At 51.7% G+C, this 12,466-nt stretch overlaps 1 protein-coding gene across 1 annotated transcript; it reads left to right on the top strand.

Annotated features, from left to right (window-relative positions):
- Positions 1-7,545: 7,545 nt before the first annotated feature.
- LOC123323223 (zinc finger protein 883-like) lies at positions 7,546-12,017 on the top strand. The gene is made up of 4 exons (XM_044911324.1): positions 7,546-7,961; positions 8,251-8,340; positions 10,168-11,391; positions 11,476-12,017. Exons 1-4 carry the CDS (start codon positions 7,826-7,828, stop codon positions 12,015-12,017), a joined length of 1,992 nt encoding a protein of 663 aa, XP_044767259.1. The 5' UTR covers positions 7,546-7,825.
- Positions 12,018-12,466: the final 449 nt, after the last annotated feature.

Genomic DNA, 12,466 nt, shown 5'->3' with positions numbered 1-12,466 from the left:
TCTTTCTAGTTCTCTTGTAACACATGCTTCTTACTATATTTTGAGCATCTTCCTCTGACAATTTCATGTAGCTTTTTAAATTACCTTTCAGGAGGATTGTAGCAGTGTGACCACCTAGCATTTTATCAGCCTTGACTTTTATCCAAAAGGGTGGTGGTAGGGGGGAAGGTTTCCTACACATTTTCAAGGGGAGTATAAATTGATACGGCCTCTGTGAAGGACGATTTATTAGTTGCTATCTAAGATTAGAAACACACAACTCTTTGTCTCAGTAAACGTGTTGCTGGGAGTGAATCCAACAGATTTATTTGTATGTTGTAGACTGTTTGTACATGGTCTCACTATGGTATTGCTTTCAGAAGTAAAAATTTGTAAACAACCTCAGTGTCCACCATGGGGAACTCGGCTAGAGATTTACACTGGAATGGAGAACTACACAGCTTTAAAAATGGGGACTGTCTTTATGTAATAATACGGGAAAGAGCTCCAAGATACATTGTTAAATGAAGAGGTATAAAACAGTGTGTAAAGTATGTTTCTATTTGTGTAAAAAAACATTGGCTTATACACACATACCCACACACTCCTAAGGGTACAAAGTAACCAGGCATACTAGGTGCTATTGGGGAGGAGAACTGGGGGGAGAGGGATGAGGAATAATTTTCACTCTATATCTTTTGATATTTTTAGCATTTTGAAACATGTAAAAGTATTACCAGTTCATAAAATAAATTAAAAATCTCAACTGTTGCAAATTAAAGTTTGATCATTGGCTTCATTTTCTGTTGCACCTACACACACACTAAATTCTTAGGCACACTAAGCTACAAACTAACTCAGTGCACACATATCTGAGCACTGAGTTAATGGAACCAGTTAAGTGTAAAATAGCTTTGACTCCATGAATTTTCCCGCGAGCTATAAACTAGCACATACATTTTAGTAGCACATAAATTTTCAAGTTATTTTATTAAATTCCCTGTATCCAGCCCAAATTATGAGAGCCCATACATGAATGAGCCAAGTTGCCCATTTTCAGTATCTCCTTGTACATCTTCAGAGATATTCAAGTCGTTTGTGCAAAAGGTAACTGGGAAGAAATCTCCATCCAGTCTGAGGAAGTCTCCTATAGGTCTCTTGTGAGGAGATCCAAGGTGAACGTCTTCCAGATGTTCTAAGTTGTCCAACGTTGGTAGTCGCTAACCACATGTAGCTATTTAAATGTAATTTTAAATTCACCCAAAATTAAAATAAAAATTGAGTTCCTCAATCACATCAACCACATTTCAACTGCTCACTAGTTACAAATAGAACATCCCCCTCATCTCTAGAAAGTTGTTTTGCACAATGCTGGTCGAAGGTAAGTGGTTGAGAGGATTTTTTTAAATTTCCCTTGTGATCAACTGACTAAAGAGCAGAGAAGGCCAGCCTGCACATCAGGAGTCAGCAGAGTGCAGTGTGTGGTTTTTTATTTGGGCTTGAGTAAAAGATGAAAACAAAAAGGTACGTACGACGTCATTGGGAGAAATTAGCATATAGACTACGGAGTAGGTAATCGTGGGTTTCAACGTCGTTTCTTGGGTAGGCGGAAGAATGTACTGGTTCTTAGAAGACATCTGCTGAAACGTTACAGGAAAACGGGGTTCAGGGGAGAAAAGCCCCCGAACTATAGAGACACGTATGGACGTACGTGTGTGCGAAAAGAAAAAAGTACGCTGTATGTTTACCTGGCCTACGCGAGTCCACATCCGTCTGGTCCCGCACGCCAGCGGCGCAGAGCAACCAAGTTCCCACGACCCCTTCCCCGCGCCGTCGCCCTGCGGACTTCATTTCCCAGAAGACCATTCGTCCCGCGCCCGGCCGGTTCCGGGCACGCAGCGGGCAGGGCCCTCTGGGAGATAAAGTCCCGAACTCAGCGTTCGGGCCATCGGCGGAAACGCGGACCGGAAGTGCCTGTGGCGAGTGTGCGCACTTCGGCGGCTGGCGGCGCCGCCGCCCGGCTCTGTGAGGGGTCGGAGTGGTGGTGAGTCCGCCGTTCCGGTCTGAGGGCTTATGTGAGTGTGAGGGACGACGAGGCCCGTGTGTGCATGCGGTGGTAGTGACTGAGTGGCCGGGTGGGGCCCGGAGGGCAGCGCGGACCCGGGGATGGGGGGTGGGGAGAAAGGAGGGACCGTGGGCGCTTGCGCGTGCCGGAGGACGTGAAGCAGAGATCTGTGCGTGCCCGTGGGGCCTCAGCTGAGTGTGGCCGAATGTGACACTGCACGTGTGCGTGTCAGAGAGGAGGGCTGTTTCGCAGGTGAGGTACCACCTGCGTGTGCGTAGGAGACCTCAGGTGTGTGTGGGGACCCGGTGCGTCAGCGTTTGTGTGTGCAGGGGTAACCTCAGGCGTGTGCATGTGGCTGAGTGTGTCACCACGTGTGCGATTCGGAGGGAAAGGGTGTCTTGCTGGCGAGACACCACTTGTGTGTGCAGATGAGACAGCAGGTGTGTGTGGCAGGGCCTCTGTGTGCAGATGTGACCTGGGTATGTGCATTTGACTGGATGTGTTACCACTGTGCATGTCCGAAGGAAGGAGGGTATTGCATTTTGACACCATTTGTGTGTGCAGATGAGACCTCAGGTGCGTGCGAGTGGTCAGGTGTGTCACCATGCATGTTTGTGGGGAAGGGATGTTTTGTGTGTGTGACACCCCCTTTGTGTCTGTAGGTGTGACCGCAGGTGTGTACCTGTGGCCTCTACTCTTTAGCCATCACTCCCATTCCCCTTTTCTCCAGCCCCTGGCAACCATTAATCTGCTTTCCGTTGATCAGTCTGTCTCTGTTCTGGACATGCGATATAGGTGGGATCATACAATAGGTGGCTTTTTTGTGTCTGGCTTCTTTCACTGAGCATAATGTTTTTAAAGCCCATGTTGTGCCATGTATCAGTACTTCACTCATTTTTATAGCTGAATAGAAGGCATCGTGTGGCTATACCACAGTTTGTTTACCCAGATAGTGCTACTGTGAACACTCACATACAGGTTTTTGTGTGGACATGTGTTTTCAGTTTGGAGGAAGGAGGTAGTTGGGTCTGTCCCAGGGAAGCTCATGTGTATGACCACACCTGCTCCCTGTTGCCTTTGCTCATCCAGCAGTATTTCATTTTCCAGAATCCCAGCCCTGAGCCCCGAAGTGAAAGCCAGGAGCCTGACCGCTGTATGGGAGTAGATGGGAGGAGGCAGTGGCTCTGGGAACTGGAATCCTTCCCTGCAAGACTCACCCACAACCTGGGATCTCTGTCTGGGACTGAGACCACATGCCCCCTATCCTGTAGCTGCTGAGGTCAAACAGGCCAAAGACAGAGCAGAGTGGCAGGCAATGGAGCCTGAGGAGCCAGGTGAGGCACATGTCAGGGTGGTGGTAATAGGGCTGGACATTTTCAGAAACCAGATTTTCCTCAGAACAGGCCCTGCTCCTGCTGCCTTCGCTCTAGTGCCCTGCCATCCTCAGCCTAGTCCAGACTACCGCCTCTTCACAGGTCTGCTTCCCCGTCCTCCCACCATTGCTATGCACACTGCACCGGAGGGGTCTTTAAACCCTGAATGGTGAGACTACCTCTCCCTGAAACCTTCCATCCCTGCCCTGGTTGTCACAGCGGGGTTGGCAGACTCTCCCTGTAAAGCACCAGGTAGCAAATGTTTTCAGCTTTGTAGGCCAAGAGGCAAAACCAAAGATGTCAGGTAGGTGCTTACCTAACAAGAGAGAGAACACATACCCACATGTTTTTTTCCCCAATGAAATCCAGAACTTTATCCAACGCTGATATCTGAATTTCATGTAACATTAATCTTCTGATGATTTTTCCCTCCCAACCACTTAAAAATGGAGAAACTCTTCTTAGCTCAGTCTGTACAGAAATAGGCAGTGGGGCTGAGTTTGCTGACCCCTGATGTGACCAAATCCACACTTCTTCCCATGCCTTCTGGGCCCAGCATGACCTGATTTCTGCCTGTTTTCAGGCCTCACCCTACAGCTCTCCCTTTGCCCAGCCCCCCTGGCCACTGAATAGCATTTAAGCTTAGATATTACCTCAGAGGCCCTCCCTGGCCACCTGATTCAAAACAGGTGCCACACACATCTACATTATGTTTTTTAGCACTTAACCACATTCGAAGACTTCATACTTGTTCCCATTTATCATAGACTATGAGTTGCATGAAGTGGTGCACAGTCCATGGAGTATCTGTTAAATGAATGAGTGAACAGACACCCTTCTGCAAAAGGTACTGTTACCTAGTTTTACAGATAGAAAACCCAGGCCTTAGGTGAATTGAGCAACCCAAGGTCTCTCAGCAGAGTGGTAAGGTGGATTTGATCCTAGGTCTGACAGACTCCACTTACCCCTCACATTCACTCTTTGACCCTAGGAATGACACTGGGAAGAAGGTATGGGCACTTGGTACATCAGGGCCCCAGGGATCAGCTTGCCACTCTTGCCCCTGTGGGGAGGGGCAAAAAGCCCCACATCAGCCCTTCACTCCTGGGAGTATCATAGGATCTGAATTCAGGACAGCTGAGACTATTGCTTTTCCCTCAGAGCACTTGCCTACCTGGTGTCTCACTTTGTCCTCAAACCGTCCTGCTGCCAGTGATGTCCGTAAACCTGATAGCATGGGGCAGAGACTGTTACACAGCATATAATTTACTTTGTATGAAGTTCAAGAATAGGCACAACTTGTGTGCTGTCAGAATCTCAGCAGCAGTCACACCGGGGCCAGGGAGAGCCTTGCCTGGAAGGGGTGCCTGTCGGGAGCTGTCTGTGGTGCTGAAAGTCCTAGTGCTGAGGTGTCCGAAAGGTAGCTAAGAGCCACGTGGAGATATTAAAATGCGAATCAGTTAAACTTCAAATTACACATCCAGTTTCTCAGTCACACCACCTGTGTTTCTACTGTTCGGGAGCCACATGGAGCTGATGGCTGATGAATTGGACAGCACAGCTCCAGAACATTTCCATCCTCACAGAAAGTTCTAGAGCTTGATCTGGACAGTGGCTGTGTAGGTGTGTGCATTGGTCAAAACTCATTGAACTGAGCACTCATACCTCTATTAAAAAAATATATTTTTGAAAGCACAGACTCAAGTCTGACTCTGTGGGTTCAGATCCCAACCCATCACGTGCTTCGTATCTTTGATCTAACCTCTCTCTGGCCCCCTCTCCCTACCTGTATAACAGAGTGATGATAGTACCTCTTTTTCCTTGTGTTAGGGAACTTGGCCAGAATTGCACAGCAAGCCCTTGAGAAGTTTGTGCCCTGGGGTTGGCATTGAGTTGCAACACAGGCAGCTGCAGCTGCCCTCGGGGACTCGGCCTCGGCTCATGGATAGTTCCCTGTTTTAGAGGCAGGGGTCTGAGGCCCAGCCTCCAAGTATCAAATCATAGGGCTGCTTTTCGTGGATCCCTGGTCTCAGGGACCCCCTGCCCAGCGTGGGAGCCAGGACGGGATGAAGGATGTAAAGGTGGTGTGGCTTCTGGCAGCAAGGACACCATGAGGTGTTCCTGTGTTAGGTTTCATTTTACAAAGACATTCTAAGACATAATGCCATCTGTTCTCCCAGGAGCCTGTCCTTTCTGTACCCAGGAAGAAATAGGCCTAGAGCAATGATATGGCCAGTTAGTGGCACACAGTGGACCTGTGGGTCCAGGATTTCCTACTCCAAGTATTTGTCATCCTCTGGGTCACCCTGGATCCATGGTGGCTGTGTAGACCCCTTTACGAGAGTCCAGGTGGGCTGTCACATCCCCAGACTAATTCTGGGGGGTGTGGGTCACCCCATCTGTCTATGTGGACACAGCCTTCTCCACAGGACTCACTATCTTGGCTGGTCAGGGGTGGGGACAAGAGTGGGAGTGCTTCCATGCAAAAGCTCAACTCAGGCAAGCATCTTACCCCTTGATGCCTCAGTTTCCTTCCTGTAAAATGGGTCCGGTAATGTTGGTCCTAACTATCCCTCATAGGGACAGAATGAGGATCAAGCATCATGACTGGCACATAGTAAATGTTGGAGGGCTGTGGTTCTGCCAAGCCCTGGAGGATAAGCAGGAGAGAGCAGACCCAGGGTGAGCAGTGCAGGAGGAAACACCTGTGGGAGGGTTTGGACTGGGAGGGTCAGGGCCCCTGGGAAAGAGTCTAGTGGCTGGCAAGGGGAGGGATGTGAGGTGAGGGGACTTTGGGGCTTGGGTCTCTGGGGCCTGAGGGCAGATCTGGCCTCCCTCACATCCCCTCCCCTCCCCCAGCTCTTCCTTCTCAGGGGAGCATCAAGGAAGACAAGCCCAAGGCCCAAGATACTGCATTCCCAACAGATGCCTTCCACGTGAGTTTCCAAAAATGCCAGCAGTCTCAGCAGGCATACTCCTTTCTGTTCTTGCTTCTGTGATGCTTCTACCCCTCGCCACTGGAATGGAGCCACAGCCCCTAAGGAGCATGAGTCCTGGGGCAGGGCCCCTTCCTCTGCCCTGGCCACTCTTCTTCCTCTTCCTCTTCTTCCTTCTCCCTTCACTCAAGGGTGGGGCTTAGTGACCCTGTCGGTCTAGGGCACCTTGGAGGAGATCCCATGCCTGACCGATCTGGGACACAGGCTCTTTATGGTCACCCTGTTTATCAGCCAATATCCAGGAAAAGGACAGAGCAGGGCCTGGCATATGAGTGAATGGTGGTACTGAGCAGCATTTAGAAAGGTGGTTGGGGGCTTTGGGTGTTAATGGTAAGTAGTTACTCTGAAATTGATGGTGCCTGCTGACAGGCCCTTTCTTCATGGGGTCCCCAAGGAGACAGCCACACACAGGCAGAGGGATTGTTGCCACAGCCTTGGGGTGCTGCTGTGGGGCAAAAACTCCATGTTGGGGACACTTACTGGTCCCAGAGCACATGTGGCTGGTGTTGCATGCCATCACATCCTCCAAGCCTCCCCTGCCCAGCCCTAAAGGGGAGGCAGACCACGCAGGTGTGACAGATGGCTTTGTGGGGGGCTGACGGGCCATCCAGCTGTCTCTGGGGGCCATAAAGCTGAGTGCTTTGGGAAGTGCTGAGGAATCATTGTGTCTTAATCTGCTCAGGCTCCTATAGCAAAATACCATGAACTGTGGCTTAATCAACAAATTTATTCCTCACAGTTTTGGAGACTGGAAGTCCAAGACAAGGGTGCCAGCAGGGCTGGGTTCTGGTGAGAGCCCTCTTCCTGGCTTGCCGACAAACTGCCTTCTCTCTGTGTCCTCACACACTGGGCAGGGAGACGAGAGCACACGTGCTTTGGTCTCTCCCGCTTCTTTTTTTTTTTTTAAGATTTTATTTATTTTTATTTGTCAGAGAGAGCGAGAACACATAAGCAAGGGAAGCAGCAGACAGAGGGAGAAGCAGGCTCCCGACTGAGCAAGGAGCCCGATGTGGGACTTGATCCCAGGACCCTGGGATCACGACCTGAGCCGAAGGCAGAGGCCTAACCAATGAGCCACCTGGGTGTCCCCTGGTCTCTCCTTCTTATGAGGGCACTAGTCCCATCTGGGGCCCCATCCTCATGACCTCATCTAAACCTAATCCCCGCAAAGGCCCCACTTCTAAATACCTTCACACTGAGGGGTAAAGCTTTAACAGGAATTTGGAGAAGACACAATTATTCAGGTGGGACTGCAGTACCCAGTGTCAAGGTGATGATAATGCCACTCACAGTGTGAGCCACACCCTTCCCCCCATGACAATAGGGTGTTCCCCAGAACATTCACATCCTGCTGTTCCCCATGGGGCTGGCCCTGCTCAGAGAGGGCCCATGGCTGAGCCAACGCATGTGGGATGTTTCAGAAGCCTGTGACATTTCAGGACGTGGCCGTAGACTTCACACAGGAGGAATGGGGGCTGCTGGGCCCCACACAGAGGATCCTCTACCGTGACGTGATGCTGAGGAACTACAGCAACTTGGTGTCCCTGGGTGAGACCTTCCTGTCACCTCTTCATCCATGTCCCGTGTGTGTGTGTTTCCATGTGTGCTCACACATACATGTGCATATTTATCCCCTGCCTTGTCACCAGTAACCCACACCCAGGTATGTCCTTGCTCTGACCTGTGTCCCCCAGTTGGGTCCCCTCTGTGCAGAGTGGACACCCCACCCCACGTCACCAGAGAGAGACCTCTCCCGCGCCTGGGGCACACATACTGCACTATTGGGCCTGTTGGCAACAGTGTCAGCATTTTCCTCCTACTTTCTAACTATGGGCAGGACTTCCTGATTGCAAACCAGATGTGATCTCCAAGCTGGAGCAGTGGGAAGACCCCTGGACTGTGAAGAGAGATGTCCCAAGAGGTCCAGGTGAGTGAAGTAAGGGTCTGTCAGATCAGGTGTTTTATAAAATTAATCGTCCTCCCCCCAGCTTTTCTTGAGGTATAATTGACAGATAAAAAATTGTATGTATTTAAAGTGTACAACATGGTGTTTTGATACACATATACATTATGAAATGATCGCCACTATCAAGCTAATTTATGTATCCATCAGCTCACATAGTTGCAATATTTTTCTGTGGTGAGAACGCTTACAATCAACTCCTGTAGGAAATTTGAGGTGTGCAACCCAGTATTGTAACTACAGTCACCATGCTTCAGCTCAGCTTACTTCTCCTCCTGGGGCAAGGCGGTGCAATGTCCATCCAACAGAAAAGAGCTGGTAGGTACAGGAGCCTGAAAACAAACCCAACAGTCCTCCAGTGGTCACTTCCCCAGACCCGACAGCCACTAATCTGCCTTCTGTCTCTGTGATTTGCCTGTGCTGACCTTTCATGTGAATGTAGTTTATATAAATGTATTCATTTTTCATATGGATACAGGCCTGCTCTCTGTGGTCTTTTTGTGTCTGGCTTCTACCCTCTGGGAATAGTGCTCTATGAACACTCATGAGCAGGTTTTTGTGTGAGTATCTGTTTTCCATTCTGTTGACCAGGCCCTGTCGCGGTAAGGGCATGGTTGTAAAACAACCCCAGTGGCAGCTGACAGGTGGGGTGGCTCTCGGTGGCCTTGGCCCATGCCTTTCTGTGTTCCATTCTACCACTTTCCTTCCCCACTGTGCAGAAGAGGCTTGACAGCAGGCCTGTGGCCGCCATTCTTGGAAAGCCTGGTGCAGAGTTGGCCTTTGGCTGGTGTCTGGGAACTTGGATTGTGGGAGGATTCCCACCATTCCTTAAATGATTAAGAGCGGCTCACTGCACCTAAACCATTTATACAAACAATGTGGTTTATACTAAATGCCTACTTTCTTCTGGGAGTCTGGAATTTTGGTACATGCTACACAGTGGGTGCATACGTGGCCAGCCCCCAGTAAAACCCTGGTCACTGAGTCTCTAACAAACTGTAGGCTGCACTTCATGTGTCAGAATCCAGCTCTGGAGGGGTTTGGTGCACGCTGTGTGCCTCCACTGGGAGAGGACTCTGCCCCCTGCGCCTTTTCCCTTTGCTGATTTTGCCTGGTGTCCTTTTGCTCTAATCAGTCACAGCCATGAGTATGACTCTTTGTTGAGTCCTTTTTTTTTTTTAAGATTTTACTTATTGGGGCGCCTGGGTGGCTCAGTCGGTTAAGCGACTGCCTTTGGCTCAGGTCATGATCCTGGAGTCCCGGGATCGAGTCCCGCATTGGGCTCCCTGCTCGGCGGGGAGTCTGCTTCTCCCTCTGACCCTCCTCCCTCTCATGCTCTCTCTCTCTCTCTCATTCTCTCTCTCAAATAAATAAATTTTTAAAAATCTTAAAAAAAAAGATTTTACTTATTTGACAGAGAGAGACACAGCGAGAGAGGGAACACAAGCAGGGGGAGTGGGAGAGGGAGAAGCAGGCTCCCCGCCAAGCAGGGAGCCCGACGCGGGGCTCGATCCCAGGACCCTGGGATCATGACCTGAGCCGAAGGCAGACGCTTAACCACTGAGCCACCCAGGCACCCCTCGAGTCCCATAAGTCGTAGGGAATCACCACGCCTGCAGTGGTCTTCTGGACCCTGGTCCATTCACTCTTCTGTCCTCAGCTGCAGGACTCCCACTGAAAGCCGCAGGTCTGTGTTGTCCAGTCTGACTGCTGAGGTTCTGTCCATCCCCCTCAGATTGGCAGTGCACATTCAGGTTAGGGCTTTAGCATGTTTCTTTGCTTATTTTTCAGACTCAGAGCCTGAGCCCCGAGCTGCATGGCTGCCTCTAGAGAAGGGTGCTCTGTCTCAGGGGCAGATGACAATGGGACTCTCAGGGCAGGATTTCTGGCACACCATCCAGAAAGAAGCCACAGAACATGAAGGCCAGGTGGCAGAGAGACAATGCCAAGCAGTGACACTCAGCCAGGGGAAGAAGAGCCCAGAGTGGAGCTTTGCAGGAACTTTCTCCTGGCACCCATTCTTCACTGAGCATCAGTGCAATCCTCCAAGGGCTCAAGCTCCCACAAGCCACGTTGGCAAAAAGGGCCTCACCTGCATTTCAGTCCTAGATCAGGGGCACCCCTGCCAAGAAGAGAGACTGCGTATGGAAGCCCTCAGCTCTCTTCCAGACCTTAGTCACCCTCAAGGAGCTCACATTGCGGGGGACACATTGGTGTGTGGTGGGTGGGGAGATGCCTTTGGCAAGAACACATGCCTTGTGGGCTGTCAGCAGATTCCCGATAAACGGAAGCCCTACACATGCGAGGAGTGTGGGAAGGCCTTTGGACAGAGCACACATCTCGTTCAACACCAGAGAACCCACACGGGTGAGAAGCCATACACGTGCCAGGAGTGTGGACGGGCCTTCAGCAAGAACTCGTCCCTGGTTAAGCACCAGCGCATCCACACAGGCGAGAGGCCCTATGTGTGCAGCCACTGCAGCAAGCACTTCCGAGAGAACTCCTCCCTGGCCAGACACCAGCGGGTGCACACGGGCGAGAAGCCGTACACCTGTGGTGAGTGTGGGCGTGCCTTCAGCCAGAGCACTCACCTCGTGCAGCACCAGCGAGTCCACACTGGGGAGAAGCCGTTCGCCTGTGGTGAGTGTGGCAGAGCCTTTGCTGACTCCTCAGCCCTCCTGGTCCACCACAGAAGCCACACGGGAGAGAGGCCGTATGAGTGCCGCACGTGCTGCAGGGCGTTCAGCCTCAGCTCATCGCTGGCCGAGCACGAACGCTGCCACACAGGAGAGAAGCCGTACGCATGCCGGCAATGTGGGAAAGCCTTCAGCCAGAGCTCCTCCCTCAGCAAGCACCTGAGGACACACACGGGTGAGAAGCCGTACGCATGCGGGCACTGTGGCCGTGCTTTCAGCCAGAGTTCCTCCCTGGCCAAGCACCAGCGGGTGCACACGGGCGAGCGGCCCTACGCGTGCAGAGAATGCGGGAAGACCTTCAGCCAGGGCTCCTACCTGAGCCAGCACCTCAAGATCCACAGCGGCGAGAAGCCATTCATATGCGGTGAGTGCAGGAAACCCTTCGGCGATTCTTCAGCCCTAGTCCTGCACCAGCGGGTGCACACGGGCGAGCAGCCCTACGCGTGTGGAAAATGCGGGAAGACCTTCAGCCAGAGCAAGTTCCTCACCCAGCACGAGAGGATCCACACTGGGGAGAAGCCCTTTGTGTGTGGCGACTGTGGAAGGGCCTTCGTGCAGAGCTCCTCCCTCACCCTCCACCTCAGGACACACACTGGGGAGAAGCCCTACAAGTGCAACGAGTGCGGCAAGGCTTACACCCAGGTGTCGCACCTCACTGAGCATTACCGGGTGCACACGGGGGAGCGGCCCTACGTGTGCAGTGTGTGCAGCAAAGCCTTCAGCCGTGGCACACACCTCATGCAGCACCAGCGTGTCCACGCGGGCGCCAAGCCCTTCATATGCAGCCTGTGCCGGAAAACCTTCCGCGAGGCTGCGGCCCTCATTCTGCATCAGAGGGTTCACGCTGCACAGAAGCCCTTTGAGTGTCACACATGTGAGAAGAACTTCAGCCAGAGCAGATCTCTGGTCCAGCATCGGAAAATTCATTCCCAGGGGACACCATGAGTGCAGCGAGTAGCAGAAAACCCTCGGCGGCTGTTTGGTTCTCATCCGTCAGTGAACTGGGGGTGTGCCAAGCATGGCAGAGACCTGCCTGTCCTTGGTGTGGTGTTCTTCATCCAGCTGAGGGCCCTGTGAGTGTCAGGAACTCGGGGCCAGTACAGAGCAGCCCCCTTACCCATCAGACGCTTCTCTCTGCAGGGTCACCCGGTTGGGTGAGAAAGCCAGAGTGAGCCTTCAAAGGGAGCAACAGCCCCTCCCATTTTCCATCATACAGGTTCCCACAGATATCCACCAGGTGGTAGGAGAGATCCACAGGTGTGGACGGTCTTCTCGGCAGGCCTGAACAGAGCTCATTTCAGTTTTTGCCAAGGCAAAAATGAAATTAAAAAAAAAAACAAAACGTGAAAAGATGCTTTTTCGGGGCACCTGGGTAGCTCAGTCTGTTGAGCGTC

The sequence above is a fragment of the Neomonachus schauinslandi genome, chromosome 16 (genome assembly GCF_002201575.2).
Source record: "Neomonachus schauinslandi chromosome 16, ASM220157v2, whole genome shotgun sequence".
Lineage (NCBI taxonomy): Eukaryota > Metazoa > Chordata > Mammalia > Carnivora > Phocidae > Neomonachus > Neomonachus schauinslandi.
Note: the sequence above shows the minus strand (reverse complement) of the source record. Positions and strands in the feature narration are given on the sequence as shown.